Source organism: Pinus tabuliformis, chromosome 3_2 (genome assembly GCF_031772625.1).
Source record: "Pinus tabuliformis cultivar Carrire ecotype Pingquan chromosome 3_2, CPIR1, whole genome shotgun sequence".
Lineage (NCBI taxonomy): Eukaryota > Viridiplantae > Streptophyta > Pinopsida > Pinales > Pinaceae > Pinus > Pinus tabuliformis.
In genome coordinates, this window is record NC_142302.1 from 606,104,936 (window position 1) to 606,124,322 (window position 19,387).

General features: G+C 38.9%; 1 protein-coding gene across 2 annotated transcripts in view; it reads left to right on the top strand.

The window, feature by feature from the left end:
• ERA1 (Prenyltransferase family protein) overlaps positions 1-18,758 on the top strand; it is a 381,172-nt gene extending 362,414 nt beyond the window's left edge. For both annotated transcript variants that reach the window (XM_089416732.1, XM_089416731.1), the window contains one exon: positions 18,249-18,758. In XM_089416732.1, the coding sequence (XP_089272858.1) occupies positions 18,249-18,485 (237 nt within the window). In that variant the 3' untranslated portion in view covers positions 18,486-18,758. The remainder of the gene's footprint in view (positions 1-18,248) is intronic.
• Positions 18,759-19,387: the final 629 nt, after the last annotated feature.

Genomic DNA, 19,387 nt, shown 5'->3' on the forward strand with positions numbered 1-19,387 from the left:
GTTAATTACAGAAAATTCATAAAAGGCAAAAGGCATATAAAAAAGGGTGGAAAAATCAAGGCCGGGCACCTCATCTACCAAAAATGCTCCCTCCTATACATTACATACCCAGGTGTGGGCTTCCCCTTATCTAGTTACCCCTATGCCCCATTATGTGGCCCAGGGATGCCCCTCTCATTCCCTATTCCATCTCACCTATTTGTCACTTGCCAACCCCATTAGAATGATGTGCCTTGGACATAGTATCCCCTCTAAGGGCTGAAACCACCTAATAAAGTACTTGGCTAACCCCCTTGGGAACTTGGATACACTAGCACATGCCAAAGCCCACTACCGAAGGGCATGCCATTATGAAGTGCTCACTTTGTTATCCATGGTTTGTAAGCTCTTTTACACGATTATTCTAATGACTAATTGTACTGGAAACCTAGGGGACGCATTGGATCTTATGCGGAATTGCAGGTGGTTTCCATTTGGGTTTGGCTTCCCTATATGGGATCCTGACCCTAGAGGTCCACATTGACACATGTAGGGTGTGCATAGAGAGCCATGGGCCTCCATAGCTGCAGACAACACTCCATAAATCTTCATGAATGTTCGGAGCCTACTAGCGACCCACTTTTGGGACGATGGTGACACAATTGGCATACTATACCCAACAGGCCGCCATAGGAGCCCCACACCCTTGGCAGGTGTCGTAACACTTATACGATGTCATGGCATCATTCATTCCACCACCTGGACCATTGCAGAGGATCTACAGACATCTCCGATTCATATGGATACCCATGGGGTCATTGATGTGCCCTCAGACCCATTGAGAGCACCACAGGTCTACTACTTGGAGAACAAGGGACCACCCCCTTGTCCATCATATTTCGAGGAATTTATTCCTCAATATGGCACTTCAGGATGTTATTGAGCCTTTGGAGGGTCCTACGACATGCATACATCATTGTTTGGCCCCTTACGAGGCTTGTTTTTACATTATGAGATAGTATGGTGGGCTTGTCACCATTAAGAGTTATTATTTGCACATTATTTAATATTTAGGGGCCCATAGGCTAATTCGAACTACTTAAGAGGCTATATATTGATATTAGATACATTCATTTGTATCATCACTTCACTTGGGATCTCTCTATCATAGAGAACTTCACATTTTTTTCCTTGGAGGATATTTTCTGGAGATGGATGAATTTTGATGTATGGATTTGGGTTATTTATCTTGTCTTGGAGCTTTGTCTTGTGAATGAAATGTTGTTTGGATATACTCTATAACGTTGTAAGTAAATTTTGATGTTATTATTCTTGTTGTTGCATACTGCTGAAATTAGGGCTAGTTGTTGCATAATCAAATTGTGGAATTGAGCATGTTTTAGCTGATTTAATGTATGGTCCAATGTTATATGAACGAAATGTCCTAGAGATTATTTTTCTCAATAAACTTGCATCGTTTTCTTTGAAGTATAAATGCTTGAAGGTCGGTTTTCTTTTCTTTCTCTCAACATTGGATGAAGCTGACTTTTTGGGCCTACTTGATCAAGAAACCAAGTTCTTACTCATTACCATCCTTGACTCCATATCCCCAAGTGAATTAGGCATTGGTCTCTAAAAAGGGTGATCATTTTAACCTTTCTTTTACCATTTTCCCCCTTTTCCCAAGTCTAGCCCCATTAGATCACCTAAGGCATCAATTTCTCGGGAATTGGCCCAAGGAAAATTTTCGATCTTCTCTAGGCTATTGCTCTAGTGGGTCCCCTCCTCCCCAAATTTGAGGCCATTCTGATGGTGGAATGTCCAAGAATCCCAAGCCCTAGCTCTAGGACCGAAATTTGCCTATGTATCCCCAAGGCTAGACCTTAATAGGATCAATTCAACATTTTGAAGTGAATATTCTTGTTTGGTCCTTTCCCCTCACCTTGTTCTTTACCAGTTTCCGACAATCTTAGAATAAGAAGACATAGAAGCAAAAGGGTCTCTAGTTAATGTACTTTAACGAACAAGTTGTTGGAACTTGTTGGAGGTTTGTTACTCTTTGCAAAAATTAAATCTAATGAAATTAGATTTAATCTAAAACAAGAATGGAAAACTGCTCTAGTTTGGTTCAATGAAATGGAAAAGAAACTAAACTAGATTGTAATTGGATTGTTGAAATGAAAGAGAAACTTAAGCTAGCTTGCATGAAATGAAGGAAATTTGCAACGTACTCTAATGTTATGATGTGATTATCTACTCTAAGTTAATTTTAAATTCAACCAAAAAAGAAGATAACCACAAAAATATTCCCAAATGGGGATGAGAGATGCTTAGCGGGGAAATCCCCGAAATCCTAAGAAAGGTTGCAATGCTTGATGAGATCCCTTATAAATAAAGGGATCAAATCAAGAGAAGAAGAAGTACTCCATTATGAATAAAGGGAGCGAGAGTAATTGGCGATACAAATGGATCCCTTGAAAGATCAAAGGGTAAAAGAAGCTTTTAACGAGGTTAGAAAGGTAAGTTTCACTTGTTTTTGTTAGTTTTTGGTAGCATCGGAAGTGCTCTAGCATTGAAAATTGGTGGAGAGGTTAAGGCACATGAGTTCTAAAGAACCCATAAAATGTTTGGTGAAATTCCACCCGGATTGTATTTTATTAAAATAATTAATATTTTTAATGGAGTTCCTAAGTCTAAACCTAGGGCAATTAAAATATTAATGGGTATTAATCAAAATATGGGTGAGAATGATCTAGAAGGCGGATCAAGTCATGTTTTAATATTAGCCGTTGATTAGAGACTTAATCTTGACTGTTGAAGGCTCAATAGGAAAAGTATAAAATGGAGGCTTGGTGTTCATTTGGAAACACACACAAAGAGATTGAGGAAGTCGATTTTCTAAGGTGAGTTGTTCTCAGGAGGAAAATCGATTGGGGAGATCTTGCAGCTATGGGGCAGAGAGAATCCGGGAGGACTTTCCAGAGAACACTGATAAAGAGGCAGAGAGAGCTGGCAGAGAGGCAGTGTAATAGCTGGGAGAGTTGACGCTAGGCCAATCTGTGCCCTCAGAGTCCTGACATAGAGCCAGAAGGGCTAGCGCAGAGCAGAAAAGCTGTCTGTTACGCAGAATCTAGAACTGTCGGAACAACCGAAATTGTTGGAATTGTTGGGAATTGCTGGAACAAACTGGAGCGTTGACGCAGAGGGTAGAGAAGGTGACGTAGGGTTGACGTAGAGCCAACACAAAAATAGTCGGGGTTAGCCATTCTTGTGCCGGATCAGCTAAAATTCTGCTGGGTGTAGTGAGGTAAAACTCACTCAGATTTTTGCCAGTATTTTCTCTGTAAAGGATTATTAGATGAGCATCATAGATATGTATTCAATTATTTCTCCTGCATAATAATAAACCCTTAGAACTGCTACACCGGTTTTCCTGCATTGGGTTTTTTCGGGGACTATTGTGTCCAAAAATAAGTGTGTCCTATGTATCTTGTTCTTTGCTCTGTTTTTTGTTTTATGAGATCAAATATTTAATTAATGTAGGCTGTAGAAGTAATTTTCTTCAGTATTCAGAAGAATAACTTGATGAATGTAATTTAAAAATCAAGTAGGTGAAGTAGATTCAAATTTGCTGCAATATGGGTTCCTTCAAGTCTAGGAATTTTCACAGTTTTCGCAATACGTTCATAGTTGCTCTTCTTTGGGTGCTTGAAATGTTTGATCCTAGATGAAATTCACCAGCATCTCCCCTTGTAATGGCAAGGACTTGCTAAAAAACAACAAACAATTAGCTACAAATGTGATAGAAACGAGTTTTTAGAATAGGTGAAAAAGTTAGCATATGTTAGCAAAAAACTATGTAAAATCTCTACGATTAATCTACCAAATTCCTACTCTAATTTTCTAAGGAAATACCAAGGGACTTGGTCTTTCTTAGCAAGAAGGATTGTTGTTAAGACAATAGTCCAAATAAAGCCTTAGATGCTTGATGTGGCAATGTAAAGCACAACAAAAGAACCAAGAAAAATGTGATAATCAAATGGGGAAGAACATTTGGGGGATCTTTGAAGCCCTCTTGAGATCCTTTTGACAACCCTTTGGAGATCGCTTGGTGTGGTGGAAATAATGCTTTGCAAATGGCTTGAAGGTGGTTGATTCAATTGAGAATGTGGCCAACTCCAAGCTTGGAGAGTACCCTGTATCAAACTAAAAGAAACCTTGCACAACAACATTAGTAGCATAGGTGACTACTTACATAATGACAAGATTAGACATGCTATTCAACTAAGAATATGCATGTCCTAATCAAGCCTAGAATATAAGCAAGCCAAGAAGGAAATAAACACTTATGGCCTTCTCCTTGGACAACAATGCCCCTAGCTAGGGCCTAAGCTACAAAATTGAAAGAAAATTCAACATAAAAACACATACAAGTTACCTTATGTTAAAATTGGGTAGCGTCGTGACGAATTTATGTAAATGGAAAATCCTAAGTCCCCAGTTCAAACCCTTGAGCCGGACAAAGATATTGGTTAAAATAAAAAAAAAAAAAAAAATCCATTTTGGACAAGAAAATTATTTGAGCAAATAATTGTAAAAGAATTTGGAAATTTATATTTAAATATTCATGGAAAATTTAAATAAAAGATTTCCCTCCTAAAATTCTAAATTGGCCCATAAAAAGAGGACTATGTTGGCACCATAATGATTTATATAAATAAGGTTTTATGTTATATGATATTGTCATGACTTCAACAAAGAAAAATATTGCATATAATTTATTAGCGGTTTGTATGGTTATGGTGATTCACCTTTTATTAATAGAGCGCACTATATGGACCGTTCTATCGTGGTATCAACCCTTGACATCACATTCTTGCACTCACTATGGTTTGCGCATATTTTGTGGATCATCTTTGTTGACTGAAGCCCATGCTTATCTATACGTGTCACATCTTTTATACGGGCATTGCATTGCATATAGGCATCGAAGCTTGTTATGATAGTGACCCCCACATATGACTTTTGGTTGATATATAGAACTCATGGAAGTTACATTCTAAGATTTCGTAGGTATCTTCTGGGGTTTGTATCAGTGATATCTATTTTAGATATTTTCTCTCACAGCTCATGTTCCAGGACTATGGCTCGGAACTTCGCTCATGACACAGTCTTGTTGTGGTTCCATTCTTGATATGGTTCTGATCATGATACAGTGTTGCTATGGCTTCAGTCTCCCTATGGTTCTGCACTCAATACAGTGTCATTATAATGGCATTTGGTCTCAATGGTAATGGCATTCTTTGACTCCTCTATGGTCTCGACATTATTCGATCTTTCTTATCTATGGTCTCAGCATAACATGCACATGGTTTCTGCCATTATGGTCGTTGCATTAGACTTCATTGGCACCAATTCGTTGTTCATGTATGGCATTGTTTCTCAGTTCTCTATGATTTGTCTAGTATATGTACAAAGATCTCAAAGTTCAGATATACATATATATAGAGGTCCTGTTGTCTGATCTTATGACAGGGGCCTTGAAGAAGACTCAACAATATGGGTATAAGCTTCAACAATATATGTATATTTTGGCTCACATCTATATATGTATGTGAACTTCGATATGATGGTATTGTTGTACTTGACTATGTCTTCTATGGATATATGTATCAGAAAGATAGTTACATATATGTATGCCACTGTCATGATTTACATGACAGTGACATATTACAATCCAATCTATATGACAATGAAGGATGGGAGATGTGATAACTCCCCTATGGTATATGTATCAAAAAGATAGTCACATATATGTATGTCACTGTCATGATTTACATGACAGTGACATATTACAATCCAATCTATATGACAATGAAGGATGACAAATGTGACAATTCCCCTATGGTATATGTGATATCATAGTTTATAGGAATCTTTTATGACACAGTTGACAGTAATGGCATACTTGATAAAGTTCCTCTATGGTTCGTATAATTGATAGTGGACATGATCTGATTATTGCTTCTTGCTATGTTATGACAACAACACTCTAGACAAACCTAATGTATGGATGTTCTTTGTATCTATGTTGAACAATTGGTGAAAACTAATAGAAGAAGAAGAGTTGAATTTCGGGTTTGCCCCCTTGTGGGGTTTTGCCTTGGTCTCTGAGCAAATTCTGGTGTCTCTTTGTGTACATGCTTTTCTTCTGATGTTCCTTTTATTTCCACTGCATTTTTGTTGATATTGTTCTTTCTGCGTAATTGCTAATGATGTGATGATGTTATGAGGTGAATGCATATGTAAATGATGAAAAGGAAATTATCTAAAGCAAAGAACAATATAGCCCTAAGAAAAATTAACATGGTATCAAAGCCAAGTTGAAGAAAAGTCATTGAGATCATCGATGATGTCAAAGACCTAAAAGAATACTAGGGTTTGAAGGAAACCCTAGGCACCCTTGTTATAGCAAGGAGAATTAGGGTTTGGTGGATAGCATGATGTTAGGGTTTGGAAGAAACCCTTGGAAGAAGTATGGCTTGGATATGATGAAGACTTGACATCTTGAAACACTAGCAGGATCAAAATTTGTGACAGGTTCAACGTAACCCTAGATTCACTTCAAAAGACAATATGTTTGATTTGGCTATTGACAGTTGAGGCATCCCCTCCTTTGACAATATCTGTGATATTTTATTGATGACCTGTGGTACCTCATGATTAAGAAGGGAATAGTGATTCTTTGAATGATTGCGCTTCTTCTGAAGGCTCTTGGTGACATGATTAAGAGGGAGATGACACCTTCCTTCAACCCTCATTAGAGATGAGTTCCTTCTAGACTTATTTCTTTATGATTCTACTCTTGTTTAAGTTTATCATTGCCTAGCCTTTCTGCATATTTGAATATTTGAATACTTCTAACTTCTTGTTGAAGATGTGATAAGAAGATCTTTTTCAAAGATCATTTAGGGGCCCATACAGAAAGTGATGGGTTGTTGCAGGAAAGAAGAAACTAGAGAAGGAACCTAATAATGACATGTATGTGCTACAAAGGTATCTGAATATTACAAGGTATGTACAATTATGTTACGATTTAGTTGTAATATCAAGACGAGCCTTGAGGTATGACAAGAATCTCACCCTCAGTAAAGTCTTGATTCATATTTTTGTGCAACATTGATTCATGGTACATGTGGTAGTGCATTCTATAGTATCAAGATATACGCTGACTTCAATATTGTTGATAGTACCTATGATGATTATGTTTACCCTGATGCCAATAGTGTGGTTGTAAGATTAATGCTCAAGATCAAATGACTCTCTCTTTCATTCACCTTGATAAGGCTCTGATAAGATGCCACTGCTTGGATGACTTGACATTGTGGATGCCTTGTCTTAATATCATAACACTAACCCTTGATGAATGATTGATGACTTATACAATTGAATAGTTGATAAAGACTTGTCACGACAATGATATGAAAACCTGATGTAGTTTGTCTTCGTGATCTAACAATTTTGTTGATGCATGACAGACAAGTTGATGTCATGATTAATTGTCATTAAAGAGGCTTTCCATTCAGTGGGAGAGACCCTTGATGAGATCCCAACTATTTATTTACGGTGGATGATTAGAAAATTGTAGAACAAAATAAGTCTTTTGGACATGAATTAATGAACATCTGATGTTGTTAAAAGATATGTCTTTGATAATTAATTTTATGTGCTAACAATTCTCTGCTCACGGGTCTGGTCTCAGGATTCACCTCTCATATATAATTATTTTCTCAGAATCATGGCATGTTAGATTGCATTAATGTTGCTAAGATCTCGTGAGGAGTAATTAACCAACAAGTGTTATGACAGAAATCATTGTATGATTTGTAACAAGCTCCTTGAGCTAGGCATGTCCACATTGACAGTTACCATGTGAAGCTTGGAAGCACTATCGATCCGAACCTATAAGTTGGTCCTAGGAAAACAAAGGACTGTTGCTCTAAGTTCTGCATAAGGCAACATGATTTTTCAAACTCTGACTCCGACTCCGACTCAGCCGAGGATCGACTCTGACTCCGAATCCGACTCGGTATCGACTCGGTCAACTCGATTTCAATTACTCGGTTGTTGTAAAAAATACATTAAATATTTATTTTTTTATAAAAAAACATAATTTTAAAGATTTTCATTCATGTTTCCAAACAAACAACATTAGAATATAGATAGAAGACAACATATGATCAAAGTAGGCTCATGAATATATCCATTATATCAAAATGGCACCCAGTGCACTATCCAATACATACATGATGATGATATAGAGATCAAAAAAAAAACACATAACCAAGGAGGCTGGAAATGGTGTTATCCTCCAAAATAGATTGTAAGTCATCAAGGAACTAATACAAGGGTCCAAGAGTGTTCCTCACTCCAAGAAAGTCCCAAAGTGCATGTGTACATCTTCAAAAGGTGCATCCTCCACCATGATGTCATCTAGGAGAGACCCTATGTCACTCTTTTCAAGCATGTGAGTGACATGGCACCCCTAAGGGTAAGCATTGGCATCAAAGAGGGATGTGCTAGCCCTCCTAAGTCATCTCAATGATAACCATCCTCATATGTGCTTTGGAAGAAGGCACCATCCACCAAAATAGGGTCAAGGCCAGCCAGGGGGCATCTTTAGTCCATTTGGGCATATCATCAAATAGTCCAATGTCCAAGCTTTTAAGTTTAGTATTTTAGCATTTGGAGGCTCATCAAAGGGTGTAGCATCACGTGGAATCAACTCAAGGCTCGATGCTCATCTTTGGAGGGCCAAGGTTGGGGCCACAAAGTTAGGTTTGCTTTAAGAAAGGGGCAAAGGACCTATTGGAAGGTTTTGAAGAAGAATGAAGCTATCCCTTAAGAGGTCTCTACTATATATGTGATACCAACTAAACAAACCTCTCAAGATCAAGCAAGATAAACTTATTTAGGGACAAAAAACCATTAAAGTATCATCGTGAAAACCTTGGAGTCCCCCAAAAGCAAAAAAATAAAAAAAAATGTTGTTTTTTAATTCACGAGCCATTGTCATCCAACCTGGCCGAGTTGGCTCGGACTCGGCCGAGTCGGCCAGGTTATTACCGAGCCGGCCAAGTTGTTAGACAACTCGGCCGGCTCAGTAATAACCCGGCCGGTTCTAACAACTCGGGCGGCTCGGTAATAACTTGGTCGGCCGAACCCGTTCACTAGCTGAGTCGACCTGGTGAGGCCTTGTCTCTGACCAACTCGGCCGAATTGGTTCCGAGCCGGCCGAATCTTAAAACACTGATTGATACTGAGCCTCATCATATACATTGGGTTGTTGCAAAGAATCTTTTGAGATATCTTCATAATCCTATCAACCTTGGACTGAATTACACTACCGAGGATCTGAGACTACATGGATATTCTAATGTTGTCTGGGCTAGAAATGTGGTGGATAGAAAATCACGTCATGATGTTGCTTCTTTTTGGGATTTGCTTCAATTTCTTGGATGATCAAGAAGCAGAAATTGATTGTGCTTTAAGCATCATTGAGGTCGAATATATTGTAGATAGTATGGCTTGTTGTGAAGCTATTTGAGCATGTGTTGGATACCACCATCATTTATTGTAATAACCAAAGTGGGATCCACCTTTCAAAGAATCCTGTGTTCCACGACCGATCCAAACATATTGATATCAGGTACCACTTTATCCAGGATATGGTACAACAGGGAGCAATAAGGCTCCAACACATCTGGACTGATCAACAAGTTGCTGACATTCTCACAAAGCCCTTGGGGAAGACCAAGTTCTTAGCCTTGTTAGTTTCTATAGCATCGAATGTGTTCTAGCCACGAAATTTGGTAGAGAGGCTAGAATACAAGAGATCTCCAAAACCTAGAAATCGTTTCTGGAAATTCCACCTAGAGATGACTTAATTAGATTATTAACCAAATCTTTTATTGTTTCCTAAGTCTAAACTTAGGAAAACTATTTAATTAATCAGAATTAATTAAGTCAAGGTGAGAATTCTCTAGAAACTCACACGGATCAATCCATAAATGATTTGAGCCATTGATTAAGATTTAATCTTGGTCGTTGGATTCCCAACAGGAAGATATAAGAAAGGATCGATGTGGTGATCGAGAATACGCCAGAGTCACTTAGAGAATTCGATTTTCCAAAGTAGCAGCAATTAGTTGCCGGAGAGTTTGAGCTTCAGTGAGGAAGCAAAGATAGTGATCTGGAGGAAGTTTTCCAGATCTAGAGGAGGCAACTAGAAGAGGCCGAGTTATTCCCAATGAGGCAACACAAAGGACCGCGCAGTTGTTTCAGAATAGCAATTCGATTTGGCTGGAGGAAAAATCGATTTAGCTTCCAGCGGCCGGGAAAGTCTTCCAGAGGGTTGGAGAATCAATTTCTTTTGCAGAGACATGCAGAACAACTTCATCAGAGGCAATTATGGGCTTAGGCATCCAAGGGTATGCACAAGCACTGCGTAGAAGTTGACGCAAAGGGTCCAGGAGGATGAGTTTTTCTAAAGGAAAGTTGTGCTAGGGTTGCTTGTGGAAGAAGGTAAATTCCCTTAAATAATTTTGGCCATATTTTCTTGCTGTTTGGATTGCCAGTTGGGCATCCATAGATTGTACTCATATCTCACTGCTGGATAATAATAAAACCCTCTCGGTTGCATTGGTTTTCCCAAGTTTGGTTTTTTCCAGGGACATTTGTCCAAAAATAACGGTGTCATTTTTATTGTGTGTGTGCTAGTATTTTCTCAGTTTTCCAACGCTATTATTTCCGCAGTATTTTATTTATGAAGTTTGTAGTGTGATTTATTCATTGTTTGTCGTAGGAAATAAATTATTAAAATTAATTAACAATTAGAAGAATAATTTCCAGTTGCTCCAATAGGATTTCAATTTTGGAAATTTCACAAGCCTTCCGAGAGAGACTTGGAGTCATGGAAAGAGAGGGTCCTACTTGAGTTGGACATTGAGCTATGGGAGGTCCTGGAGGGGGCTTGGGGTACTTCTTGGAGCTATATGATCACAGGGTGAGTGGTTCACCTTCCCTTGTGGAGGATATTATTTGAGCATAGGGTGAGTGGTCATCTTCTCGTATGGTTGATGACATATGCATAGGATGAGTGGTTCACCTTCTCCTATGACATATGAGCAGGATGAGTGGTTCACCTTCTCCTGTGGATGCCCCATCATACATCCTACCCTTGTAGTTTGGGACTCCTGGGAAGTACCTCTCATAATTCATTTGGCCAATGAGTTGGGAAAATAAGTTAGGTTTAATTAGTACTACTGATGGATGCATCAAGTACTACCCTTGATTTTTGTAGCTTGGGAGGTACTCCAAGCCTTGAGGATCGAGGGTTTGGAGGAATGAATTCCACAAGTGGCCTTGTGGGCTTGAAACCCAAGCTTGGGGTTTTGCACCCATCGATGTTTGGGCCAAAACCTTGGTGAGATTTTGACATGTGATGGATGAGGATGATAGTAGATGTTGAGACGAATCCAATACATCGAGAATCGTCCAATTCCGAGTTGTCATTGTTGAGTTATGAATTTTTGAAGTTAATGTGTGGTTGTGAGGCCTACTAGGACAAGTCGGTCAGCATGTTAGAGTGCCCTTAAGGGCTAATGTCACACCCACATGAAGGCTATAAAAAGGAGTGACGTTGGAGGTCATTCTATATATCTCAAGTGCATCAAACATCAAAGATATCTGTGATTTGGACAGCGAGTCTGTGACAAGGAGAAGTGGCAAGGAGCACGATTTTTGGGTTTGTTTAGGGTGCGGATTTCTGAGGAGCAGGGCCGCAGGTCTGAGGCATCCATCAAGGTGATTTGAGGACGTGTTTTGACCAGTTTTGGAGAAGACTCAAGTGCAGATCCTAGCTGCTGATCCAAGGTAAGTTAGAGAGTGTTTTTTTGTGCATTAAGGTGTGGGGAACCTCTGCTACAGGTGGCTGCAGGACTGCTGTAGCAACAACATGTGTCTTGAGATGGTTTGAGGGCCGTGAGGCCTTAAGGAGAGGGCAGACTCTAGGCCGCAGCCACTAAGAGCAGCAGCGCAGGTAAACAGAGGCAGGGATGGCTTCATCAAGTGGTATTTCCTTGTGTTAAAGGGCAGCAACCTTTACTGTAGCAGACCACATGTTGTGAGGGTTTTTAAGGAGGAGCCTTGGGCCCAAACAATGTGTGGAAAGACCTAGTAAAGGGCAGTAAAGGAGCAGTTGTTTGGATAAGGAATACAGTGGTATTTGGAGCTGTGGTTTAGGGATGTTGTGTGCCCTAACCAGTCTTGTGAATGCACAGAAATCGAGGTCAAGGAGGCAGCAACAATATGTTGTAGATGTCACCTTGTTGATGGATGGATGCTAGGTGGATGGTGTCCTAGGAGAGGACAATTTGATGGAGTTTGTTGGCAACCAAGAGTAGGGTTTCCTAGGTATGAGGATGCCCTAGATAGAGGCAGATGCTACAACAAGTATTGGTCACTTGTGGACTATTGGAGGGTTGTGTGAGAGTGGACCAATTGAGAACGAGGATTGGGCATTTTATGGTCTGTTAGAGGACAACATGATAGTGCCCAAGTTGGAGCCCGGTGGACACCATCTTCATGGACCTAGGTGGTTGCTAGAGTGGTTGAAGTTGGGCTCAAGGTTTGATCAGCTAGAGGAGTAGTTGAGCAACCCTAGACTTGTGCGTGGAGAAGGACTTCTACAACAGATGATGGGAAGTCCTCCTAGTCCATGTTCATTGTGGGAGATGGACATCTTGTAGTGATAAGTGGTATCCCTCCATGCCCTATGTTGGTCTTCATTGAAGCAACGCAGGAAGACCATAGTGGGTTGAAGTTCCTAAGTAGCTGAGGAGCAGCAGTGGACAGATGAGAGTTGTTCACAAGTGGAGCTGTGAACAACTCGACGTGAGTCTTGATGTGTTGTGCCTTGATGGACTAAGACACAACTAGTGAGTAGATTGGAAAGTCGAGGTTCAATGGCCAGATGGACTTAGATCGTTGATAGAGGCAATGTTGCAGATCGGGAGCTGAAGGACTGCACAGGTACAGGATACACAGAGAGGAGCTGAGAGAGCACGCTACATCAGCCAGATGGTTAGACTATCTTGTTGAGGGAAGATTGGTTGACGATGGACTGACACCAAGCCTAAGTTTTGTATTCTCATATTAGTGGATGTATGAGGGCCGTTGTCCCTGGTATGGGAGCCCTAGGTTCTTGTATTATTTAGTTTGATTAATATAATGAAGTTGGGCTATTGTACAAAATTGTAAAAAGTTGTCTATATTTTGTGCATATGTGATTTACTATTGTTTATATTTTGCTGTGCAAAATAGTTTCATTGTGATCTTTGGTTTGGTAGCATTAGTGATTTAAGATTCTATCCCAGATACCATGATCTTGGAAATTCAACAACTATTGTATTCCCTATGACTAGGACGCATGATGTTCAACGACTTGATCACTAAGGATCAAGCCTGGTAGGGGTTCTACCCCTGGACATGAGGACTCACCTCTGTCCTTCTTGGTGAGGGTGACAGGGTCTTGTGACCCACCCTTTTTCGATCCTCAGCGTGTGATCGTTGCCATTGCGGTAAGTTGATCTCTTTTATTGGATATTCCGGGTTCAGCTGGGCTCCCCGATGTGGTTCCAGGTTCAGCTGGGCTCCCTGATGTTGTTCTGGATTGAGCTAAGCTCTTTGATGTTATTGTGGGTTGAGTTGGGCTCCCTTATGATGTCAGATTTTTCTTCTTCTTTAGTTCAAGATTGTTCAGTTGATTAAAGGACGAGACGTGATGAGATGAATATTTTAGTTGATATATATGAGATGGAGGTCATGTGATTTGACTTGGAGATTAGTAGGGTTTGACAATTGATTCCCCTACCATTGAGTATGGATTCCTCTTCTTTTATGAGACGATATGAGATGGGTCTTGATGATGTCACTGTTGTTTGTCTTCCTTACTATTGAGTTATGTTCACTTAAAAGTTAAGATATAATGATGGAAATTCCTTCCTTGCTGAGAGGGAGTGTTGAAATTGGGTAGTGTCAGGACAAATTTCTCTAAAGGGAAAATCCTAAGTCCCCAGTTCAAACCCTTGAGCTGCAAGAAGATATTGGTTATAATAAAAATAAGAAAAAAGAAAAAAAAGGCATTTTGAACAAACAAATTATTTGGGTAAATAATTGTAATGGCAAATTCAAATAAAAGCTTTCCCTCCTAAAATTTTAAGTCGCCCCACAAGAAGAGGATTATGTTGGCACCAGAAGGCACCATAGTGATTTATACAAATAAGGTCTTATGTTATATGATTTTGTCACGACTTCAACAAAGAAAAATATCGCATATATTTTATCTGCAGTTTGTATGGTTCTGGTGATTCACCTTTTATTAGCAGAGCTCGCTGTATGGATCGTTCTATGGTGGTATCAACCCATGGCATCACATTCTCACGTTCACTGTGGTTTGCACATATTATGTGGCTCATCTCTGTTGACTAAATCCCACACTTATCTATACGCATCACATCTTTTATATGGGCATTGCATTGCATTGCATAATCTATATAGGCATCAAAGCATGTTATGATAGTGGCTCCCACATATGGCTTTCGATTGATATACAAAACTCATGGAAGTTACATTCTGAGATTTCACAGGTGTCTTCTAGTGTTTGTATCGGTTATATCGATTTCAGATCTTTCCTCTCACAACTCATGTTCCAGGACTATGTCTTGGATGTTCGCTCATGATACAGTCTTGCTGTGGTTCCATTCTTGATATGGTTCCGATCATGATACAGTCTTGCTATGGTTTCAGTCTTGCTATGGTTCTGCACTCAATACAATATCACTGTAATGGCGTTTGGTCTCAATGGTAATGGCATTCTTTGACTCCTCTATAGTCTCGACATTATTCGATCTTTGCTATCTATGGTCTTGACATAATATACACATGGTTTCTGCCATTATGGTCGTTGCGTCAGGCTTCATTGGCACCAGTTCGCTGTTCATGTATGGCATTGTTTCTCAGTTCTCTATGATCTGTCCAGTATATGTGCAGAGATCTCAAAGTTCAGACATACATATATATAGAGATCCTGTTGTCTGATCTTATGACAGGGGGCTTGAAGAAGACTCAACAGTATGGGTATAAGCTTCAGCAATATATGTACATTTTGGCTCACATCTATATATGTATGTGAACTTTGATATGATGGTACCCCTGTACTTGACTATGTCTTCTATGAATATATTTATCAGAAAGATAGTTACATATATGTATGTCACCGTCATGATTTACATGACAGTGACATATTACAATCCAATCTATATGACAATGAAGGATTGCAGATGTGACAACTCCCCTATGGTATATGTGATATCATAGTTTATAGCAATCTTTTATGACACAGTTGACAGTAATGGCATACTCGACAGAGGTACTCTATGGTTCATATAATTGACAGTGGCCATGATCTAATTATTGCTTCTTGCTATGTTATGACACCAGCACTCTAGACAAACCTAATGTATGGATGTTCTTTGTATCTATGTTAAACAATCGATGAAAACTAATAGAAGAAGAATTGAATTCTGGGTTCTCCCCCTTGTGGGGTTTTGCCCTGGTCTCCGACCAAATTCTGGTGTCTTTTTGTGTACATGTTTTTCTTCTAATGTTCCTTTTATTTCCACTGCATTTTTGTTGATATTATTCTTTCTGCATAATTGCTAATGGTGTGATAATGTTATGAGGTGAATGCATTTGTAAATGATGAAAAGGAAATTATCTATAGCAAAGAACAATATGGCTCTAAGAAAAATTAACACCTCCAATAAGCTCAATGCACACCACACAAATCTTGCACCATTAGGCCTCCAAAGTCTTTGTTTATTCAATGATATGAACAAGTACAACAAAATATTGACAGAGGTTCCCCGAGCTCAAGCTTCTAACACTCCAAAGAAATGAGAGGGTAGAGTACGATTTATAAGAGTAATGGGAGACAAATCCCAAGAATTTGATGAGCAACAAATGTCCAAGGTGGAGATCCCAATGGTAAGTCAATATGGTATTGCCCAAGTGGCTGTAGCAGCTCGCTGTGCATATCAATCTCTAGGGACAACATATTACAAGTGGGTGTGACAATAGTCTAAAGAGGTTGTGTATCAGTCCAAGTGTCGCAACATACTGAGGAGGGGTGCCAAGTGTTTAACAACTGCCTAGTACGGCCTGCATACTGGCTGTTAGAAGAAGCCTGCGTACTGGCTCTTGCTAGCAGTGTATCTTTTGTGGATGCTGTGTGCGAACAAGTGGAGGGATGGAGGAGTTAACTCCCACTCAAAGTTGTGACCAACCTGCCACAACTCAAACAACCAACAGAAAACCTGGGCTTCCTTAAGTGTTGAACTCGCCCCCCTCATTTGATTAAACCCAGCCCTCTTTTTGTGGGATTTGGCTCCCTTAACTGGCTGTAGTAGGCAGCAATTCGTCCCTCCCTTAGGTGGCACCAAGTCAACATTGAACTCAAACTTCCTTTGCCAAATCATTTCACTTGACTAGCAGTCACACTTAGTTGACTCGGAACATGTTTCTGGGATGTCCCCAGTTATTAATGACTGATTTTCCTTGTCTTTTTCCTCACTTTATGAGTAATAGCGGATTTTGGCGAGGAAAAAACAATTATTTGGACCCCAAAGTGGGTTATAGGATAATATTGGTACTTTGAGTATGATTTTCAAGTACTTACGTGCCATCAATATTTCCTAGTACCACTTTTTATTTATTACATACAAAATTAATTAAAAAAAAATATCATTCTGCAGGAATTTTTTAATTATTTAATATTCCTAAACATACCTAATGCAATTCTGTAAGACTATGGATATGACTGAGCATGCTAAAATACATTGACCCTAGACTTAGAGACACACTCCGGGCCCACCTATTAAGATGCACTCCGGCTTTGGAGGTTATGAGTGAAAAAACTCAATTAGTTATTTTCACTGAAAAGTGAAAATAATTATCAAGTGAAAAAAAAAACTCTATGGTGACTTCCTTAGTAACCAGGTCCTAAAGGTCTAAGCTTGTTACATAATTTTATCATGCTAGTGTCATTTATTACAATTCCCCCATGGGGGTATGGAATTTGCATAGAAGAAAAGGGGAAAAATTGCCCTGATGCCTTCTAAACTTCAAATTTTTTTATTGGTGCCCTGTCCATTGAACAATGGAGTCTAGTTTGCTGCTAAGTACATCTGCGTGGGTAACACACTTTTTAACAAATATTGTGTCAGGGGTCTTTGCAATATAGTTTAGGTCTTTCACTCTATTGAACTTCAAATGGTCATAACTTCTCATCCGGGAGGAGTTTATCAGAGCAGGATATACCATTGGAAAGGTATCAATGAGCTCTATGCCACCATGTAGTTTATAGGATCATTAGTTTATCATAACTACATCCAAAACTCAAATAAGTTCAAGCACCTTTAACTTCTCTTGATGAGAATCTATAAGAGATCCAACTATCATATTGTTTCATAAGGAGTCTTGATACTTCCTTGGTCATCATGAGTGGTGCTGCTGTTGTCTCATACATCTCCTTTGACATCAATGACATCTTGTTGTCATCAATCAAAACACTATGTGCAACATAATGGATCAGAACAGACTTTCATACCTATTCTGGTTCTCGTTTCTGGCAGTATGGTGATCTCTTAATGTAGTTTCCTTGGGATTTCAGGGACTTCAAATTTCAAACATTCCTTCAGTGGCCTGCCCAAATTTTACACAGGCTTTATCAGTCCTAATAAGGTTATAGATTAGATTCTTCCATGGAGAAATCACATTGCTGTTAGATCAAGGAACATGCCTTTCACATTCCTGATATACATAGATGATGGACATGGTTCTGTGCATTTTTGGATGTAGCAGAAGCAAACACAACATTGGACAGTGATGTGTATTTTGTTCTTGCTAGTATTGAACTCTGTTTTCACGCTCCAGCTTCCTACTTGCTGGTATCCTTGTGGGTTGGTCAGTATCTTGCAATATGTTTATAGAGGCAGTAGTCTCTTGATGTTTTTACATGCTTTGGAGAAAGGAGTTCATGTCTTACAAGTTACATTTGAGTTATGAATTTTTATTGTGTCAAATCATTGCAGAAGTGTTTTTGTTTTAGTTGATATTTATTTGTTAAATATCTTGTTTTCATGCTGCAGATTCTTAATGGAGGGTTATGTGATAAGCCTGGAAAGTCCCGTGATTATTATCATACTTGCTATTGCCTTAGTGGTTTGTCTACTGCTCAGTACAGCTGGTCACATCGAACTGGGACTCCACCCCCTCCTCGTGCAGTACTGGGTCCATATACTAATTTGCTGGATCCAGTGCATCCTCTCTACAATGTTGTACTTGAGCGATATTATGATGCAAATAGATATTACTTAAATTTGTAGAAAGAAATTCTGAGTTGTCTGTACAGTCTCAGTGGTTGAAATTTCTTTTATGTTGTCTGTTCTCAAATTGGAGCAGAAGTGGCTATTGGATTTACAATATTCATGTGTTTGAAAGAACTAAAGGTGAATCCTTTAGAGATCTATCCTTGTCCCTAGTAGGGACCAAACACCAATGTTAACTTGTCTATTACTTTATGCTGAGTTCTGTTCCATGTGGTCCTTTGTCCCAAAGACACCCATTTGATTAGATTGATTATATTTCGTTATTTTTTACTCAATTATCTATTAGCTTAATTTTATTGTTCACCTGACTATTAACATTATTGTCATAATAATGTTGCGTAAAGAGATATGCATGTTTATGTTTTCCTGAGTTCTAACATAGTAGTTATATACCTGGTCTTAGAAAATTCTTACACCTCATTTCCTACCCAGAAATGAACTCCTTTGAAATATCCAAAAATGCGAGAATAGGTGTGTTTCAAAATAAGAATAAAAAGCACCCCAAAGGAAGTGGGATCCATGTATCACCTGTTTGTAGTTAAATAAATTCTAAAACAACAAGGATAAAACACCAATAACTCCAAAAATCTGAAATGCTTACGGATTGTTTTGGTTTAACTTTTTATTTTCTAAATATTTTTAAGAATACTTTAACAATGCTGCTTCCGTGTTTCCTAAAATTTTGAAAAGTGCTAGTTTTAAATCGACACTACCAGAAACTGAAATCATTTCCCTGTTTCAGGTGAGTTTAGTTATATAAATCAAATGTGAATTCTTACGGCTACAAAATATGACTACTGCATGAAATCTACCATGAAAGTGTAAAGTTCATTATAGTGCCTTCTATGGACGTTGTTCAATTCTGTCTACAGTGAATTATTAGGTTTATTTTGTGCCTT